General features: G+C 45.8%; 1 protein-coding gene across 1 annotated transcript in view; it reads right to left on the bottom strand.

Annotated features, from left to right (window-relative positions):
• Positions 1-8,739: 8,739 nt before the first annotated feature.
• Positions 8,740-17,213, bottom strand: part of BFSP2 (beaded filament structural protein 2) — a gene marked incomplete at its 5' end in the record, with an annotated part of 69,570 nt that continues 61,096 nt past the window's right edge. The window contains 2 exons of the mRNA XM_079923013.1: positions 8,740-8,847; positions 10,802-11,022. Coding sequence (XP_079779139.1) covers positions 8,844-8,847; positions 10,802-11,022 — 225 coding nt within the window. The 3' untranslated portion in view covers positions 8,740-8,843. The remainder of the gene's footprint in view (positions 8,848-10,801; positions 11,023-17,213) is intronic.

Raw genomic sequence — 17,213 nt, forward strand, 5'->3', positions numbered from 1 at the left:
CGCCGTGCGTTCTCCCGCGGAAGTTGTCCCTGGATCCCGGGACCCTGGCAGTGGCGGGCTGCACAGGCTCCCCGGAAGGGAGGTGTGGAGAGTGACCTGTGCTCGCACACAGCCTTTTTGGTGACGGCAGCAGCAGCCTTAGCGTCTCATGCCCATCTCTGGGGTCCGCGATGTTAGCCGCGGCTCGCGCCCGTCTCTGGAGCTCCTTTAAGCAGCGTTCTTAATCCCCTCTTCTCGCGCACCAGGAAACAAAGAGGGAAGAAAAAGTCTCTTGCCTCTTCGGCAGCTCCAGACTTTTCCCCAGACTCCCTCCCGGCTAGCCGTGGCGCACTAACCCCTGCAGGCTGTGTTCACGCCGCCAACCCCGGTCCTCTCCCTGCGCTCCGACTGAAACCCGAGCCTCAGCTCCCAGCCCCGCCCGCACCGGCGGGTGAGCAGACAAGCCTGTCGGGCTGGTGAGTGTCGGTTGGCCCCAATCCTCTGTGCGGGAATCTCTCCGCTTTGCCCTCCGCACCCCTGTTGCTGTGCTCTGCTCCGCGGCTCCGAAGCTCGCCCCCGCTCCGCCTCCCGCAGTCTCCGCGCACGCGAAGGGGCTTCCTAGTGTGTGGAAACATTTCCTCCTTCACAGCTCCCTCCCACTGGTGCAGGTCCCGTCCCTATCCTTTTGTCTCTGTTTATTCTTTTTTCTTTTGCCGTACCCAGGTACGTGGGGAGTTTCTTGCCTTTTGGGAGGTCTGAGGTCTTCTGCCAGCATTCAGTAGGTGTTCTGTAGGAGTTGTTCCACGTGTAGGTGTATTTCTGATGTATCTGTGGGGAGGAAGGTGATCTCTGCGTCTTACTCTTCCGCCATCTTCCCCCTCTCCGCATTGCTATCTCTTTTCTGTATATTCTCATTTACCCATAAACTGAGGCCTTTAGTGTCTCAGCTTTATCAAGGGTGTCCTAGTAGACTTCATTTGGGGTGGTTTTATTTCTTAGGGTTACATCCAGTAATGGTGCATTTTATAATCATTGATGCCTTAACTCCTATGAACATAGTATGTATTAGGGCACTCAGGCTGGGTCCAGCTGAGACCCTGTGGAGTTGGACTGCCCTGTTCCCTAGAGGTCCCTTTTGTGCTCTGGGGAGATTAGCCCCCCTAACTAAAATGGACAGTTCAGGAGTTTCTTAAAACTTAGGAAATATCTGGGGACATTGAAACAGATGCCTGGTCACATACCCTGATTTGCACAGGGCCGAGAAAAGAATATGAATTCAGCCCAGATGTGGGGTTCACATCTGTCTGAGGAACCGAAGTGGTTGGTGGTAAGTCCTGATGTAGCTAGACTGAGGGAGAGGCTGTGGGACCTTGGAGAGAAAGTCGCGATGAGGGTGAGGGAACTGGCAGAATGGTTCAGCTGAGCAAGTGGGAGCTAGATGTGAGGTCATGTGAGCCTCTCTTGATTCATTACCCCTTCCAAGAGGTCAAAGAAAGGAGAGGGATGCACATAAAATGAAAGAGCTATGTCACAGGAGGCCAAGCGCTCTGCTAGGGGAACTCCTTCCAAAAGAGCTGCTTATGAGAAGCAGTGCAGTGGAATAGGAGGATTACCTGGAGGAAGGCTGCAAAACTGTTGGAATGGCAGCCACGCAATTTATACTCACTTAGGATACTATGGGATATCCTCCTGCCAGCCACTTCAGACATAATTGGGGAAGTGAAAGCAGGACTTCTCACAAATAAGCTTGCAAGTATGACCTCAGTTGTTTTCATGGTTAAGCCCATTGTACATCCCACCCACCTCTACTCAGCTTTAATCTTCACTGTCCAATATGGTAGCCACCATCCATGTGTGGCTATTGAGCTCTTGAAATATGGCTAGTGTGGCTGAGGAACTGAAATTTAAAAAAAAAATTCTTTTAAATTGGGATATAGTTGTTTTACAATGTTGTGTTTGTTTTTACTGTACAGCGAAGTGGAGTTCCCTGTGCTATACATACAGCAGGTTCTCATTAGTTATCTGTTTTATACATATTAGTGTATATATGTCAATCCCAATCTCCCAGTTCATCCCACCCCCCCTTCCCCCTTGATGTCCATCTGATGTCCATCTTGTTCTTTACATCTGTGTCTTTATTTCTGCCTTGCAAACTAAAATGTTGTTTAATTTTAATTAAAATTTTAATTTAAAAATTGAAACAGTATAGAATATTTGTCCTGTAAAACTTATAAGAAAAATTTGAAACATGTTTCATTTTTGATATTTATAGATTTAGAATTGATTTTGCAATTTATGTAATACCTCCTTAAACATGATATTAATAATTGGACACAAGAGTGAGTGGATTTACTCAACTTGGGCAGGTGTGGTTTTGAAATTAACATGCTTTTGCTTCAAAGTTACATGAACTCTTCTGAAAAAGATGAATATAGGTGGTCAATATAGTTGTAAACATCAAAGGAAAACAATTTTTTGGTCCTCAATTCACTTACTGGAAAACTTTTAAGTATGTTTGGAATAACTTGGATTTGTAAATATACTTTTTCAACTATAAATTTTATGAGAGCTAAATACAGATCAAGTACTTCTGATGAAAATTTAGTATCCAAATTGAGATGGACTAGAGGGCTAAAATATAAGCCAGATTAGAAGATTTAGTACCCCAAAAGAATGCAAAATTTCTAATTAATAAATTGCATGCTGAAATGATAGGATTTTGGATATAATGAGATTAAGTAAAATGTTATCAGAATTAGTTTGACATATATACACCTGTCCCCCACTCCCTTTTAAAAATGTGACTATTAGAAAATTTTAAATGACATATGTGGCTTGCATTCTGTTTCTATTGGACAGTGCTGATCTAGGTTATTTGAAGGCAGGTCCACATTTTGTACATCTCTGTATCCTTGGCACCTACCATGGTGACATGTAACAGGGCTGCATAAATGGTTATTGAGGAAGAGGATTTAATCTTGGAGTGAGTTTTCCACTACTGAGCATGATGGTTGCTCAGGTAAACTGCTAAGACTGAATTCCCAAAATAATGTGTAAAACCACTCTTTAACTTTCCCAGGACAGTGTATGACCCTATATGTTTCTCTTACCTCTTTTCTCTTGGTCACCAGTAGCTAAATGATGAGGTGCTGAACCTACCACTAGTCTATTGATTCCTGCCACCCGCCCCCCACCACCCCCATCCTGTGATTCCCTCTTAAAGCACCCAGAGCACCACTGGTTAGCAACAACTTGTACGCTTTTTTGCCAAGTGTGCTTTTTAGTTTAAAATTGTGAACCTTGTTTATACATTTTTCCTGTTCAGGCCTTCAATAAGAAATTTCGCTGCACAAAACAAAACAAAACAAAACAAGCCAACAAAGTATCTATGACTTGTCCAAAGAAATTATGTAGTTTGTTGCTCACCCACTTTGCAAAATGCCTTCCCCTAAAATGCAACATGGGTTTTGTGTCCAATCCTAGAACTACACTGAAAGCTTGACTCCCTGTGGTGTGAATTACTTTTCACTCTCAGGAGGAGCTGGAGAAAATTTCCTCTTGTGTATGACCAGGATAATGGGGTTTTTTGTTGACTCTGCAGCACAGCACATCTATGCTGGGATCTACTCTGGTTCCTGCTCAATCTATTGTTCAAAATAACCAGTCTATATGATCTAATTAAGCCAGTCGCTTCCGCGGAGAAAATAGTTTGCTTTATTTCATCACTCATCTAGCAGATTAATTTCTTGAACATGACTGGACCTGCCTGTGCTATTGTGTCAGGAGTCGGAGTTTTCAATCAAGATTGGGCAAGGACATGGCCTGGGTCACCCCTTCCTCTTCTTGTGTGTTGGAATATCTAAGCTAGAAATGCTGGACAAAACTTCATGTATTATTTGAGGTCCAGGGATATGAAGTATGGAGTGTTTCTGTCTGATATGATTAGGGCTGCCAGATAACTTTTTAGTAGACATATGTCTCAGACAATATGTGGGACATACTTCTATTAAAAATTATTTATCTGAAATTCAGATTCAACTGGGCACCTTGTATTTTTATTTTCTAAGTCCAGCAACCCCAGATAAGATGATAGAATTGCCCCAAAGAGGCACCATCCTCTTTTACCATTTCTCAAAACAAAAAGATTATGTGTTTATGAAAGGATATCTATAGCACGATAGCATCAAAAACAATAAAATACTTAGGAATACATTTAACCAGGGAGGTGAAAAATCTCTACAGTGAAAACTATAAGACACTGATGAGAGAAATCAAAGAAGACACAAAGAAATGGAAAGGCATTCTGTGTTCATGGATTAGAAGAATTAATATTGTTAAAATATCTATACTACTCAAAGCCATTTAGAAATTCAATGCAATTCCTATCAAGATTCCAATGGCATTTTTTACAGAAGTAGAAAAAACACTTCTAAATTTACATGGAACCACAAAAATCCTGAATAGTGAAAACAATCCTGAGAAAGAAGAACAAAGTGGGAGGCATCACACTTCCCGATTTCAAGCTATAGTAATCAAAACAGTATGATATTGGCATAAAACAGCCACATAGACCAATGGAACAGAACTGAGAGCCCAGAAATAAACCCACACATATATGGTCAACTAGTATTTGACAAGGGAGCCAAAAATACTCAATGAAGAAAACACAGTCTCTTCAGTAACTGGCAAAATTGGATATTCACACATAAAACAATGAAACTGGATTCTTATCTTACACCACTCACACAAATTAACTCAAAATGGATTAAAGACTTAAATGCAAGATGGAAACCCATAAAAGTCCTCAAAGAAAACATAGGAAAAAAGCTCTTTGACATGGGTCTTGACAAATGATTTTTTGGATGACACCTAAAGTACAAGAAACAAAATAAAAAGTAAACAAGTGGGACTACATCAAACTGAAAAGCTTCTGTGCAGCAGAAGAAACAATCAACAAAAGAAAAGACAACCTACGGATTGGGAAAAAATATTTGCAAACTATACATCTGATAAGGGGTTAACATCCAAATTATAATAAGGAACTCACACAACTCAATAACAAAAAAACCAAATAACCCAATTAAAAAATGGGCAAAGGGCATGCAAACATTTTTCCAAAGAAGATATATGAATGGCCAACAGGTAAGTGAAAAGATGCTCGACATCACTAATCATTAGGAAAATGTAAATCAAAATCACAGTATGTCACCTCATGCCTGTTAAAATGGTTAGCATCGAAAAGACAAAAGATAGCAAATGCTGGAGAGGATGTGGAGAAAAGGGAACCCTTGTAGGATTGTAAATTGGTACCATCGCTATGGAAAACAGTGTGGAGTTTCCTCAAAAAATTAAAAATAGAACTGCCACATCATCCAGCATTTCCACTTCTGGGACTATATCCAAAGGAAATGAAAACACTATGTGAAAGAGATATCTGCACCCCCATGTTCATAGCATCATTACTTACTAAAGCCAAGGTATGGAAACAACCTAAGTGTCCATTGATGGATAATGGATAAAGAAGTTGTGAGATTACACACACACATACCTACACACACACACATGCACACACATACACACAGTGAATATTATTCAGCCATTAGAAAGAACGAAATCTTGCTATTTGTGATAACATGGATGGAATTCGAATGCGTTATACCAAGTGAAGTAAGTCAGACACGGAAAGACAAATACTGTATGATCTCACTTATGTGTGACACCTTAAAAAAAAAAAACAACTCATGGAAAAAGAGATCAGATTTGTGGTTACCAGAGGTAGGGGGTAGGGGGAGGGGAAATTGGATGAAGGTGGTCAAAAGGTATAAACTTCTAGTGTATGATAAATAAATACTAGGGACGTAACATACATGATGTTATAGTTAGCATGATGACTATAGTTAACACTGCTGTATGGTACAGATGAAAGTTATTAAGAGAATGAATCCTGGGCTTCCCTGGTGGCGCAGTGGTTGAGAGTCCGCCTGCCGATGCAGGGGACGCGGGTTCGTGCCCCAGTCTGGGAAGATCCCACATGCTGTGGAGCGGCTGGGCCCATGAGCCATGGCCGCTGAGCCTGCGCGTCCGGAGCCTGTGCTCCGCAACGGGAGAGGCCACAGCAGTGAGAGGCCTGCGTATCGCAAAAAAAAAAAAAAAAAAAATGAGAGTGAATCCTAAGGGTTCTCATCACAAGGAAGAAAAATATTTTTGCTCTCTATTTAAGATAATGGATGTTAACTTATTGTGGTAGTCATTTCACAATATATCAAATCATCATTCTGTATACCTTAAACTTATACAGTGTTGTATGTCAATTTTATCTTAATAAATCTGGAAAAAATATTTGTGTGCTATTTGGAGATAATCAGAGACCAGCATGGTGCTTGATGATTCCTGTTGAATCATCTTACCGAAACCAACAGAGATCAGATCTGAATGTCTATGTTCATGTTTCCTACGATAATCTGAATTTTATGTGAAGGGGTTGTGCAAAGTGTAATGTGCTGCTCTGCCTGCTTTGCTTTGTTTCTCCTCTTATGTGCACATGTGAACTCCTCAAAGAGATTGTAAACCCACCAGCGCAGAAACTGTCTCTTCTTTTTACTGGGATCCCCAAAGTGCAACAAAATGTCTGGGCACCAGCAGGTGCTTGGAAGTGTCATAGATGATAATGAAGGTGAGACTTAAGGACTTTGGTCTGAAATCCAGTGGATGTTCTAGCAATCTCAGTGGGAGTTTACACTGTGCTCCAGGAGCCAGGCCAGAGGCCAGTGGAATTCGTTACCTCGTCTGGAGATAGAGCCTGTCTGCGCTTTCAGAGGAGTCCGTCGGGAGCCCTTCTCTGGTCTGCCCCAGAACAAACACTCTGTCCTTGAGACCAGCACAAGCAGCATCCTCCCTGCCACCTGTCAGTGAACTGCCGCCAGAGTGTAATTGTACTGGATGTTGTAAGAGGGAGTCTGAGTTAAATGAGGCCCCAGAGGAGTCAGGGGGTCAGCAGTGCCTTTTCTTACCTGTTAATGAAGCCTCATTAGAAACAGCAAGAAACTGTGCTGAGAACTGGAAGCACCAGTCTGCTGGGCTCTCCCTGCCAAAGGATGATTAACTTAATGGTTTAAGGCAGCTGCTCTTTGAGATTACGGAGCCAAGGAGACCGAGTGTGTGCGGCCCGGCACAGCGTGCGTCTGGTGGAAACTCAGGAGGGTGTGCAAATCCATTCTCCCCTTCCTCCCGTGGCTGAGACAGCTTCCAGGTTCTGGAAAATGCACAGCCATTCAGACACAGAAGTACCTCCTTCTGAGGCCCTCCAGCTGTGTTTAGGTTAGGGATTCAGGTCTTGGCTGGGGGGCAAAAATTCACTGTAACAAGCAAGAAAGAAAAGAAACAGACCTCAGTGAATGGGCATTTGATATAGCCAGGCGCACACTCTCTCTTCTGGGGAGGCCCTGGTGCCCAGTGTTTCAGTCGTGGGCACCCCTGGGTGTGCAGCTGCAGAGGGGATTGGTGCTTTGCTGAAATGCAGCTTTGCTGAAATGCAGCATTAGGTGGTGTCTTGATGATTTCTGTGCCTCAGACAACAGAGGGAATTGTGCGAAGGTGCCATACAAACTGTAAATAGCTGTCCTGCCCACGAGACTTATTATTACAATTTCTTTGATCCTGGAAGCCAAAAAGGGAAAGCAGCTGGAGCAATTTCAACCGGGAGACCTAATGTCTTGCCTTGCTTCTCTTTCCAGCTTTCTTAAGGGTAAATAAGATTTCATTTGTTTATGTCGGCCTTAGCTATTCGGAAGCCCAGGTACTGAGGGAGGGTGTCTTCCAATGTGCCCATATTGGACACATCGTTCTGTCTGGATTAGCAGCTTACATGAGGACAGAGATTCAGCTTGGATATTTTGGTCTGCAATTCTGTGTGACAGGTGGACTGACAGAAGCTTGGGGGAAGAATTGAGAAATTAAGTCTGGGCTGCGTGTGTGTGGTTTTGGAGGCATGCGAGACTGCGCTAGGACACAGGTGGTGGTTTCAGTTTTAATCAGAAGGCCGGGGAGTCTTGGCTGGGTATGTGGCGGATTCATGAACTATATTTGGCTGGCCTGGGCCCTGAGAGGGCTGGGGAAGGACCCTTGAAGTATATTCTGAGGCTGCAAGTGTAGGCAACCACAGCCTAATTCATCCCCCACAGATTTAAACTGAAGCTCCATTTAAGCTGATCGAGAAGTGCTCTGACAACAGCAGTGAAGTGGATGTGTCTGTGCATTACCACCCACGAAGAGCACGTTAAAGACACCCAAATACTTGGTGATGCCTGTGGTTATGATACACACAGACCCCCTCTGTAGCAAGAACGTTGTTTTTGCCTCCAGTGGTGGCAATCTTGCCTGCCATGAGCACAACTCTTGCCCAAGAGGCACATTTATGTTGATAAACCCAAGGGCAGCTGACCCTTGAACAACAAGGAAGATGGCGTCACGCTCAGGGACCCTTCCAGAAGCCTTTAAGAATGGCCCCATGAGGAAAGGCCAGGCAGGTAAAGTGATATCCATCTCCATCCGACAGTGGATTGAACAAGGTGGGCAGACTGGAAGCCACACACGAAGCATTTATTTGGAGAGGGGCAAGGGAGGTTGCTCAAGCTACAGACTATTTGAATTCAGGCAGCAGGACACTCTCCACTTCCAGGAAGCTTTTCAGCTCAAGCTGAGCCAGCTGGGGAATCCAGCAGGGAATCCAGCTTGGGATGGGGGTGGGGAGGGTGAGGGAAGATGCGGGTTGTGGGGTGTGAGGGGGTGGGGACTCCTCAAGGAACTTCGCTGGTCACTCGGTGAGGAAGGTAGCATCTTCTTCATGAAAAGAGGGTGTTTCTCCATTAGCTGAAACAAACAAACAAAACCCAAAAAACACATTTGAGTGAGACAAGCAATGGATGATGAAAATTAGTAAAGAAATCACAACAGAATTATACGAAAGTCTCACGGAAAGAATTTGGCCTTTGGAACAAGACAGTTTGGCTTTCAAATCCCACCTCCATGGTAATTAGCTGTGTGACCTTGGGCAAATGATTGAAGCTCTCTGAGGTTTTGTTTCCTGGCTGTAAAGTGGGGATAATGATGTAGTTCTGGCAGGGTTTTGTGGAGAAATGACGATAACATAGAGCTTAAGACTGTGCTGGCACATAGCAGGCACTCACTGGATGGAGTCCTTATATTCTTGAAGTAAATTCAGTCTATCTTGTTACTTTTTGGATTTGTTTAATACGATTTTGTGTAGTCAGATATTCATAGGCATCTGAAAAAATTTGCTTTGTTACAAACATCTAGCTTTTATAATCAACAGAAATCAGTCTAATAAAAAGACAGCTGGAAAGGAGCTGGATGACATGTTTTTGTCTGAAAGAGCAAGGGTTAGGTTGCTTCCATGTGGCCCTCTTGCATTCTGAGAAAGGGATGGTACAGAGCACACTGGAGACCCAGGAGACCTAGGCTCTGGTCCAGCTCTGCCTCTTCCTCCTATTTTGATCACTGGCAAATCCTTTTCTGCTCTGGCCTTCTTATTCTCTCTGGAATCAGGAGGGGTTGTACTACGTAATTGATAAGTTGTCTCTTAGAGCTGCTATTCTACTATGTATTCTCTTCCTCATTCAATGTATGCCACAGAAGGGACCTTGGAGGGCAATATGACGATACAGAATTGTGATAAAGGCTTCAGTTTCCTTAAAAAGCTGGCAAGGAAGCTAAGCCCCAAGACTCATGCATATGCCACAGGAAACCTTACCCATTAAAAAAAGACTACATATGTATGTGTATACACATATATGTGTATACATATATGTATATATACCACATACACACATATATATACATAGACTTATACATGCCATTCCCAACCTGTTGCCTCTCTCCAGTATGGAGGCTGGAAAAGCTAAATAGTTGCTTTCCCAGCAACCCTTGCAGGTAGGTCTGGTCATGTGAGATAGAAGGGAAAGTCTGTTGGAGCCTCCCCGAAACATTTTTCCTTCACTGAAAAAAGGAGTGAGCCATGCAGGGAAAAGCCTTTCTGCTGTTTCCTCTTGCCTCCCCTTTTCTGGCCATGCATGATGTCTGGTTATGATGTCTGGAGCTGTGGTAGGCATTTGGCAATTGGGGGTGACAAAGATGAAGACAGGGATGGTGTATCAGAGGGATGAAATGAGCTTGGGACCTGACTGACATCACGGAGCAGCCTGGCCTACCTCATTTCTGGAACTCTTAGGTAAACATGGTTTATGCCCTTGCTGCTCAAAGTGTGGTCTGTGGACCATCAGTATAGACGTCACCTGAGAGTTTTGTCAGAAATGCAGAGTTTCAGGCCCCACCTGAGACCTTCGGAAATAGAATCTGCATTTTAAAAAGGTGCCCAGGCTTGGCATGTTTTGAGTGCATATTAAAGTTTCAAGAGCATTAGTTTATAGCTACACTAATTAGGTTTTATTACAGGCAGCTGAAAGCGTTCCTAACTGCCACCATGTATGGTAGGAAGTATGCATGAACACATATAGGTATGTCTGTGGTGTGTGGCTGTATATCTGCATCTATGAATGCATACAAACATCCACACATATACGTATACATACATAAGTACATAATATATTTTTGTCTATATATTTGCATATATATGAATAGAAAAATCCTGGAAGGACACAGGCTGTGGGAGTGGGGCTGGGTGTTGGGAAGTTTGGGAGGTGATTTCTCCTTTTTACACTAATTACTTCTACAGTGTTTGAAAAAGTGTCTAGTTTAAACCCAAGAGTATCTACTCCTTTCCTAACAAAGCCGAGCAGAGACGCACCTGCTCTCCTCGCGGTCCAGCAGCGCATGGTAGGACGCCACGTCCCGCTGCATCTGGCACTTGTGTGCCAGCAGGTGCTCGCGGGCCTGCAGCTGCTGCTCCGCCTCTGTGCGCATCTCCCTGAGCTCCGCCTCCAGCCTGCTGACCACGGCGCCCAGGTTCTGCAGCTCGATGTCGTGCCAGTGCTTGGCATCGTGCAAGGTGTTCTCCAGGCCTCGTTTCTACAAGAGAGGGAATATACGGTCCAGACCCAGGGCCGATGGGCAGGGCCTTGGAAGAGGGAGATGGGCAGAGCAGTGGGAGGGGCTGGCATTGGCCTGGTCTTTCTGTTTCTCCCAGGACGATGACCTTGACAGGCTGACGTGGCTCAGTGGGGAAGTAATGAATCCTCCTGGGGAGGCCAGAGTCTTGCTTAGTCTGATTCACTGATCCTTCCAACAGGGGTGGAGGTGGGGAGGGAGAAGAGGAAGAAGGAGGGGGAGAGAGACAGGAACTGGAGAGCCGGATGAGAGAGAATGATGAGAGAAGAGGCAGATGAGTGTGAGAGAGAACAAGAGAGGACAAGTGAGAGAGAGAGAGAGAGAGAGAGAGAGAGATTCACACACACACACACACACACACACACGAGGCAGTTTGCAGGTGTTTTTTCTTGGTGAACCACCACCCACCGTCCAGCTGGAACGCAGTCTCCTCCTGCATTCCTCCCAGATTCCCACAGTCAGAACGAATGTCTCTGGCCTCTACACACTCACTGTGGTTTTTAGTGTTTTAGTAGCACATCTTGCTAGTTCCTCTGCCCCTTGCTGCCCATTCGCCCCCTCCTCTCCCTGAGCTGTGCTGTGCAGGTTGGTCTCACTCCACTCGCAGCTTGGTCATCTCTGTGGATGACTCCTGTGTTGATGCGTCCAGCACAGATCTCTGCCCCAAGCAGACTCGTTACTGAGGTTCTTACTGGAAATATATGCAGGCCATGGGCCCTATTCAAATCAAGGTGTCCAAAATGGAGCCGTTGGCTTCCTTTGGAACCTGCTGGCCCCTCCTCTCCTGTGCTCCAGCTGGTGAACCCACATGAGCTAGAAACTGGGGAAAGATACGGCCCTGATCCTGCTTCCCTCCCAAATTCAGTCATCACTGAGTCCTACCTCTTGTACATTCGGAAACATTTTCCCATACGTGCCCCCTCTTGTCCAGCCACCAATGCCCCAGATCGATTCTTATCACCTCTCACCTGGGGTAACCTCCATGGCCTCCTAGCTCATCTCCCTGCCTGTGGTTCCTCTCCCTCTGTATCCCCCCCACAGCAGCCACAGTGTGCTGTCTAAAGTCCAAATCTGGGCTTGTATCTCCCCTTCTCCTCACCTGGGTGACTCCTATTCACCCCACGTCCAAGCTCAGGGGTTACATCTCCTAGGAAGACTTCCTTGATGCCCTCTTGCCTCTGCCACCACCAGGCTGTGTTAGGGTGTCCCTCCTCTGGGTTTCACAGCTACCCAAGCACATGCATGCCCTTGAACTTATCATAGCGGGCTGAGCTTCTTAGGGGCAGGTCTGCTCTAGCAGATGCTGAGCTCTTTGAGAGCAGGAACCTAGTCTCTGTAACCCCAGCGACAGGACAGGGCCTGGCACAGAATAGGGGTGTGTGTGTGTGTTTCCCAAGTGACAGCACTTTTATTATGGTGCACTTATTGCCCTATCTGTCTCCCCACTAGACTGAAACTTTCTTCTCATCTTTCCATATACCAAGCCCTGCAAACTGTAGGGCTGACCAATAAAAAAATGGTATGCCCCGCTCTTTAACATCTTTTAGTAGTAATAATTATGTAGTTCTATAATTTAGCATCTGGCTTTTTATTTTATATAACACATAAGAAACAAATAAATACCTTTCTAAATTGGACTGAGTCAAGTCTTGATGAAACAAGTTTCTATACCCTTTTTGACCACTGTGGCTGAAATAGAAGACTCTTGGTCATGATGTCATCTTGAATCATGGCTGCTGTTAAGCAGAGGCCACCATATTATCTTATTTAAATCTTCCCAATTCCATAGGATATGAGGAAGTTGAGTCAGATTCCCATCCTAGGTATGTCTACAGGTGGCAAAATGTGATTAGTGGAAATAAATCTAGATCAGTGTCTGGTCTGGTTATTATTTTGCTGATGAGATCTGAAAACCCCTCCATGGCAGTGAGGATGCAGAAATGGTCACCTGGACTTTGAGAATCATTTGTTCCAACCTCTCTGGGTTTTCTCCCTTTGTTTATCAGGGAACTGCTTGGTTTGTGAGTGGTGGTTGTTGACATTGGACCTGTAACATCTGTGATTTGGAAAAACCTTTTATGGAATCAGGTTTGGATCACCTGTCTATAGTTTTTGCCCTGTGTACGTGGTGACTTTTCCATGTGGCTTGGGGTTTTTTGCTGAAGACTTAGGACCCACTGCCCAAGGTGGGTTCATGGGAACACCTATCAGAGGTGCCACGTCTTTTCCATTCCACCCTTAGAGTCCAAGTCAAGCTTCTGCACTATGTCCCTGACATGTTGACCTGGTTCTCACAGAGATGCCTGTGCTTGAGTCTCTATGATCAGCCATGCTGTGGGTCTCCTGCCCCGGCCCACTCACGACACAGCACCAGCAAGCAAACTGAGATCACAAAAGCATGCTTACTCTTGTCTCTAGAGATCTGAAGGGACTTCCTTAAATTGCTAAGCCCTCCGGAAAGTAAAATAGTGACCTTCTGCGATTTCTGGACTGAATTCCATTCCTGGTCTGAGTTGACTGAACACAGAGCTCAGGGGCCCTCAGACACCATTATTGATGCCTGGCTGCCGCTATAAACAGTGCCTTGTTGGCAAAGGAGCTGAAAATGTCACCAGCTCGGCTGTCTGAGGCTTACATAGCTTTGAGGGCCTGTGTGTGCACAGGTTGCTGTGACTGAGGGTAGCAGGATGGCTGGATGAACTCTGCCATGTTGGAAAGCCGTACACGTGTGTGCTACCTGTTCTGGCTCATCTGTGTTCCTGACCTTGCCTGCAAGGCCCAGCGACCAGAACTCTGATCTACTAGAGCCACAGGGGACAGAGGCAGCCCGTCCTGGGTTCCGAGCCCAGCCAGCACGTCACTGCTCCATCTTCTGGTTGGGGGGTGAGTTCTTGTCCTATTTGTTCCAATAGTCAGGACCATGGGGTTTAGGTGTGGTGATCAGATGATGCCAACTTGGGGCTACTATACTAGAGGTTATAATAATAATTTTATAATGATAATTAATAACAGATACCACTTATTGACTCTGTGCCGGGCATGGTGCTAAGGGCTTGACCTGCATTATCTAGTTAATCGTGCCAATGACTTTATGAGGAAAATTCTATGATGGTTCAGTGGTTGATCACGTTTCCAAAGGCAGCTGCAACAATGATCTCCATCCCACCTGCACTTTCTCTCCGTGATTTTGCCACTGTCTCATCAAGAGGCAGATTCCTGTGGAATCTGGGCGGGTCTGTGACTGCTTTGACCAACAGAATGCTGCATAAATGATATTCGGGGACTTTCAAGCCCAGGTGTTAAGAGGCCTGGTACTTTCTGTGCGCACCCTCTGAGGGAAGCCAGATGCCATGTCCAACAATGTAAGACTGCCATGATACGAGGAAGTCAAAGCCAGGTATGTGCAGAGGCCACGTGGAGAGAGAAAAAGAGATGCAGAGTTGAGGCATTGGGGATGTGAGCTGAAGCAGCCATTCTTGGACATTCCAGCCCCAGCAGATGCCACATGGGATGGAGAAAAGCCATCTCTGCCGAGTGCTCCCTAAATTGCTGAATAAATGAACAAATGATTTCCTGTTGTCCTAAGCCACTAACACAGCAGATGGATGTGATAACCAAAATAGATCCTCACTGTACAAGGGAGAAAACGGCATCTTCGGGAGGTCACACAGCTAGTGAGTAGAGGAGCCAGGATTCAAGACTCCAGGGTCTGAGTGCCCGTCCCGAACTCCACAGGACAGCCACCGTCTAGTGCATGATAGAGCCAGAGAGCTCTGCCTCTCTACTTATGACTCGTGTTAGTGGGCAAATCCCTGAACCACAGTTTTCTCTTCGGCAAAATGGGATGCAGTCACAGTCTACCCTACTTAATGTTTCCATGAAGCTCTGATGAGAGATTGCAGGTGAGCATGCTCTTATTACTGTTTCTATCACTTTGAAGAAATTGTGTTTTGGGCACTGTACCAAGTGGTTTGGGGACATAAAACTAATTAGACATGGACCCTGCCCTCCAGGAGTTAATGTGAGTTCAGTGCATGAGCTGATATAACCACATGAACAAGGGGCTCTGAGTGTGAGTGGGTGGCAGGTGGGAGGGATCACCCCAGCTCTGGAGTCAGGGTCTAGGCTTCACGGTGGGTGTGGCACTTTGGTGAGCTCCACCTCACCTGTGCCCAGGGTGTGGATGACAGGAGCAGGTAGAGGAGGCAGAGTCGGGGGAGGAGTCTCCTTCTAGACATGGGAGAACATATCCAAGGGCTCAAGTGTAGGAAAGCAAAGGATGAGTTCTGGGCATTAAAATGAAGCCCGAGTTGGGTGGTATTGGAAGGTCTGGCAAAGGAAGACTTTCTATTTTACCCACAGGCAATTTCAGGGGGTGGGGACACTGATAAAGCAGGAGAGAGGGGACAGTAGATAGAGGAATGGCCCAGATGGTGCAACAGGGGACAGGTGGAGTCTATCGAAGGGAGGAGAGGGTGGATAAAGCTTCAGAGATATTTTGAGGTGGGAAATGGAAGCCGGAGACCTCAAGTTGGAGGACATTCATCTTCGCTGCAGAACAGTGCCAGTGACAGCATCTGCCAAGGGGCAGAGGTAAGGGCGGGCTGGGGGCATGTGAGGATGGAGACTGCTGGAGCATCCACTCTGGGGAACACAGGAAGTACCCCTGCTTTGTTCTGTCATTTGTGTACTGGTTTTCTTTTACCAATCAGGTGATGAGCGTTTAGAAGACAGGAAACATATAATTCTTGATGGCCTCTCCCAAGTTTAAGGGAGGGCTCAGCACGTAGTAGGCTCCCAATACATGTGTGTGCAATATGATCTGGTGATGTGCACCAGCTACTTAGGCTGCAATTTCTCCAGGCTTTGTTTTTGATGATGTGGCTTGAGGATACATCCCTCACCTTTTGCCTGGAACTTTCTATCACCAGAAGAGTGGCAATTTTGGCAGCCACAAGGACCTCTGGGGGAGAAATGGCAACCTCTTAACTGTGTCTAAAGCAACTGCATTCCCAACATTAGGATGTTTATCAAGGGTTATGGCAGGTGAATAAAACTGATTAGCATAAAATCCACAAAACACTGAACAACGCAATCTCTTTCAGACAACTTTTTAGTTAAAGTAGCAGTGATTTAGGCTGTAGTTTCCTGATCTTTCTCACCTCAGATCCTTTCCTCACACCCCCTTGCACTGACCCAGATCCCATCAGAGGATGACTCGGAGAAAAGTGGAGCAATGAGATGTGTGTCGTGTTGTAGCAAGACTGAGCATCTTCCCTGAGCTGACTGGGCACCATGTGACCTTGTTGCCGAGGACAACGGACCAAGTGAACTGAAGACCTTTGAAGGAAGGGAACTGGGGGTGATGGGATGATCTTGGCAGTAGGCAGAGGAAAAATTGTTTCTGAGGGGAACCAACTAGAGCAAATACTTGAGCTAACTTGGTGGCAGGCTGTGGCTAAAGCAGGAGGTGGGGCTGGTGGTTTGTGATGAAGCTGTCATGGGTGGCAATACTGAGATGAGGTGTATGGGGGGGGTGGAAGAATGGGTACCCAAATAGCCCAGGACTTGAGGCTGCTGGGAGAGAGGGGCTTCTTGGGCCTCAACGACGTCCAGACTACCTCAGCTGCACAGGGATTATACAACCCAACCCCTTCGTGCACTCTGGTGTGTACGAACACCTGTGGTTTGATTCAGTACACATGGCCCCCTGGAGGCATCCAGGAGGAGCCGTGCTTGACCCTAACAGAACTTCAGTCCATCCCAGAGATCAGAAGGTGGATTACTGTATTATTAATAATCATTTTAACTACTAATAATAATTAATAATGCAAGAGATCCGTCCACAAACCACAGTGAGTCTGAAGAGCTAACTAGCTTACTAGTTTTGCTTGGGTTCCCCAGAAGCAGAGTCAGACACAGGGATCCTGGTACATGCCAATAATTAAGGAGTTCCTTTCAGGAAAAGGGGGAGAAGGAAAGCAGCTCAGGGCAATGTAAAGTGTTAAGCCAGGAGGTGGTCTTGGCTGGACTGTGGCTACAGCCTGATCCCTTGGAGAGCTCTGGAGTGTGGATTACAACACAGAGCAGAGTCCACTTCGAAGCAAGTGGACTGGGCTTTTAAACCCCACTGTCAGTCAGTCATTGGCCAA

This window comes from Stenella coeruleoalba, assembly GCF_951394435.1.
Source record: "Stenella coeruleoalba genome assembly, chromosome: 5".
NCBI classification, from domain to species: domain Eukaryota; kingdom Metazoa; phylum Chordata; class Mammalia; order Artiodactyla; family Delphinidae; genus Stenella; species Stenella coeruleoalba.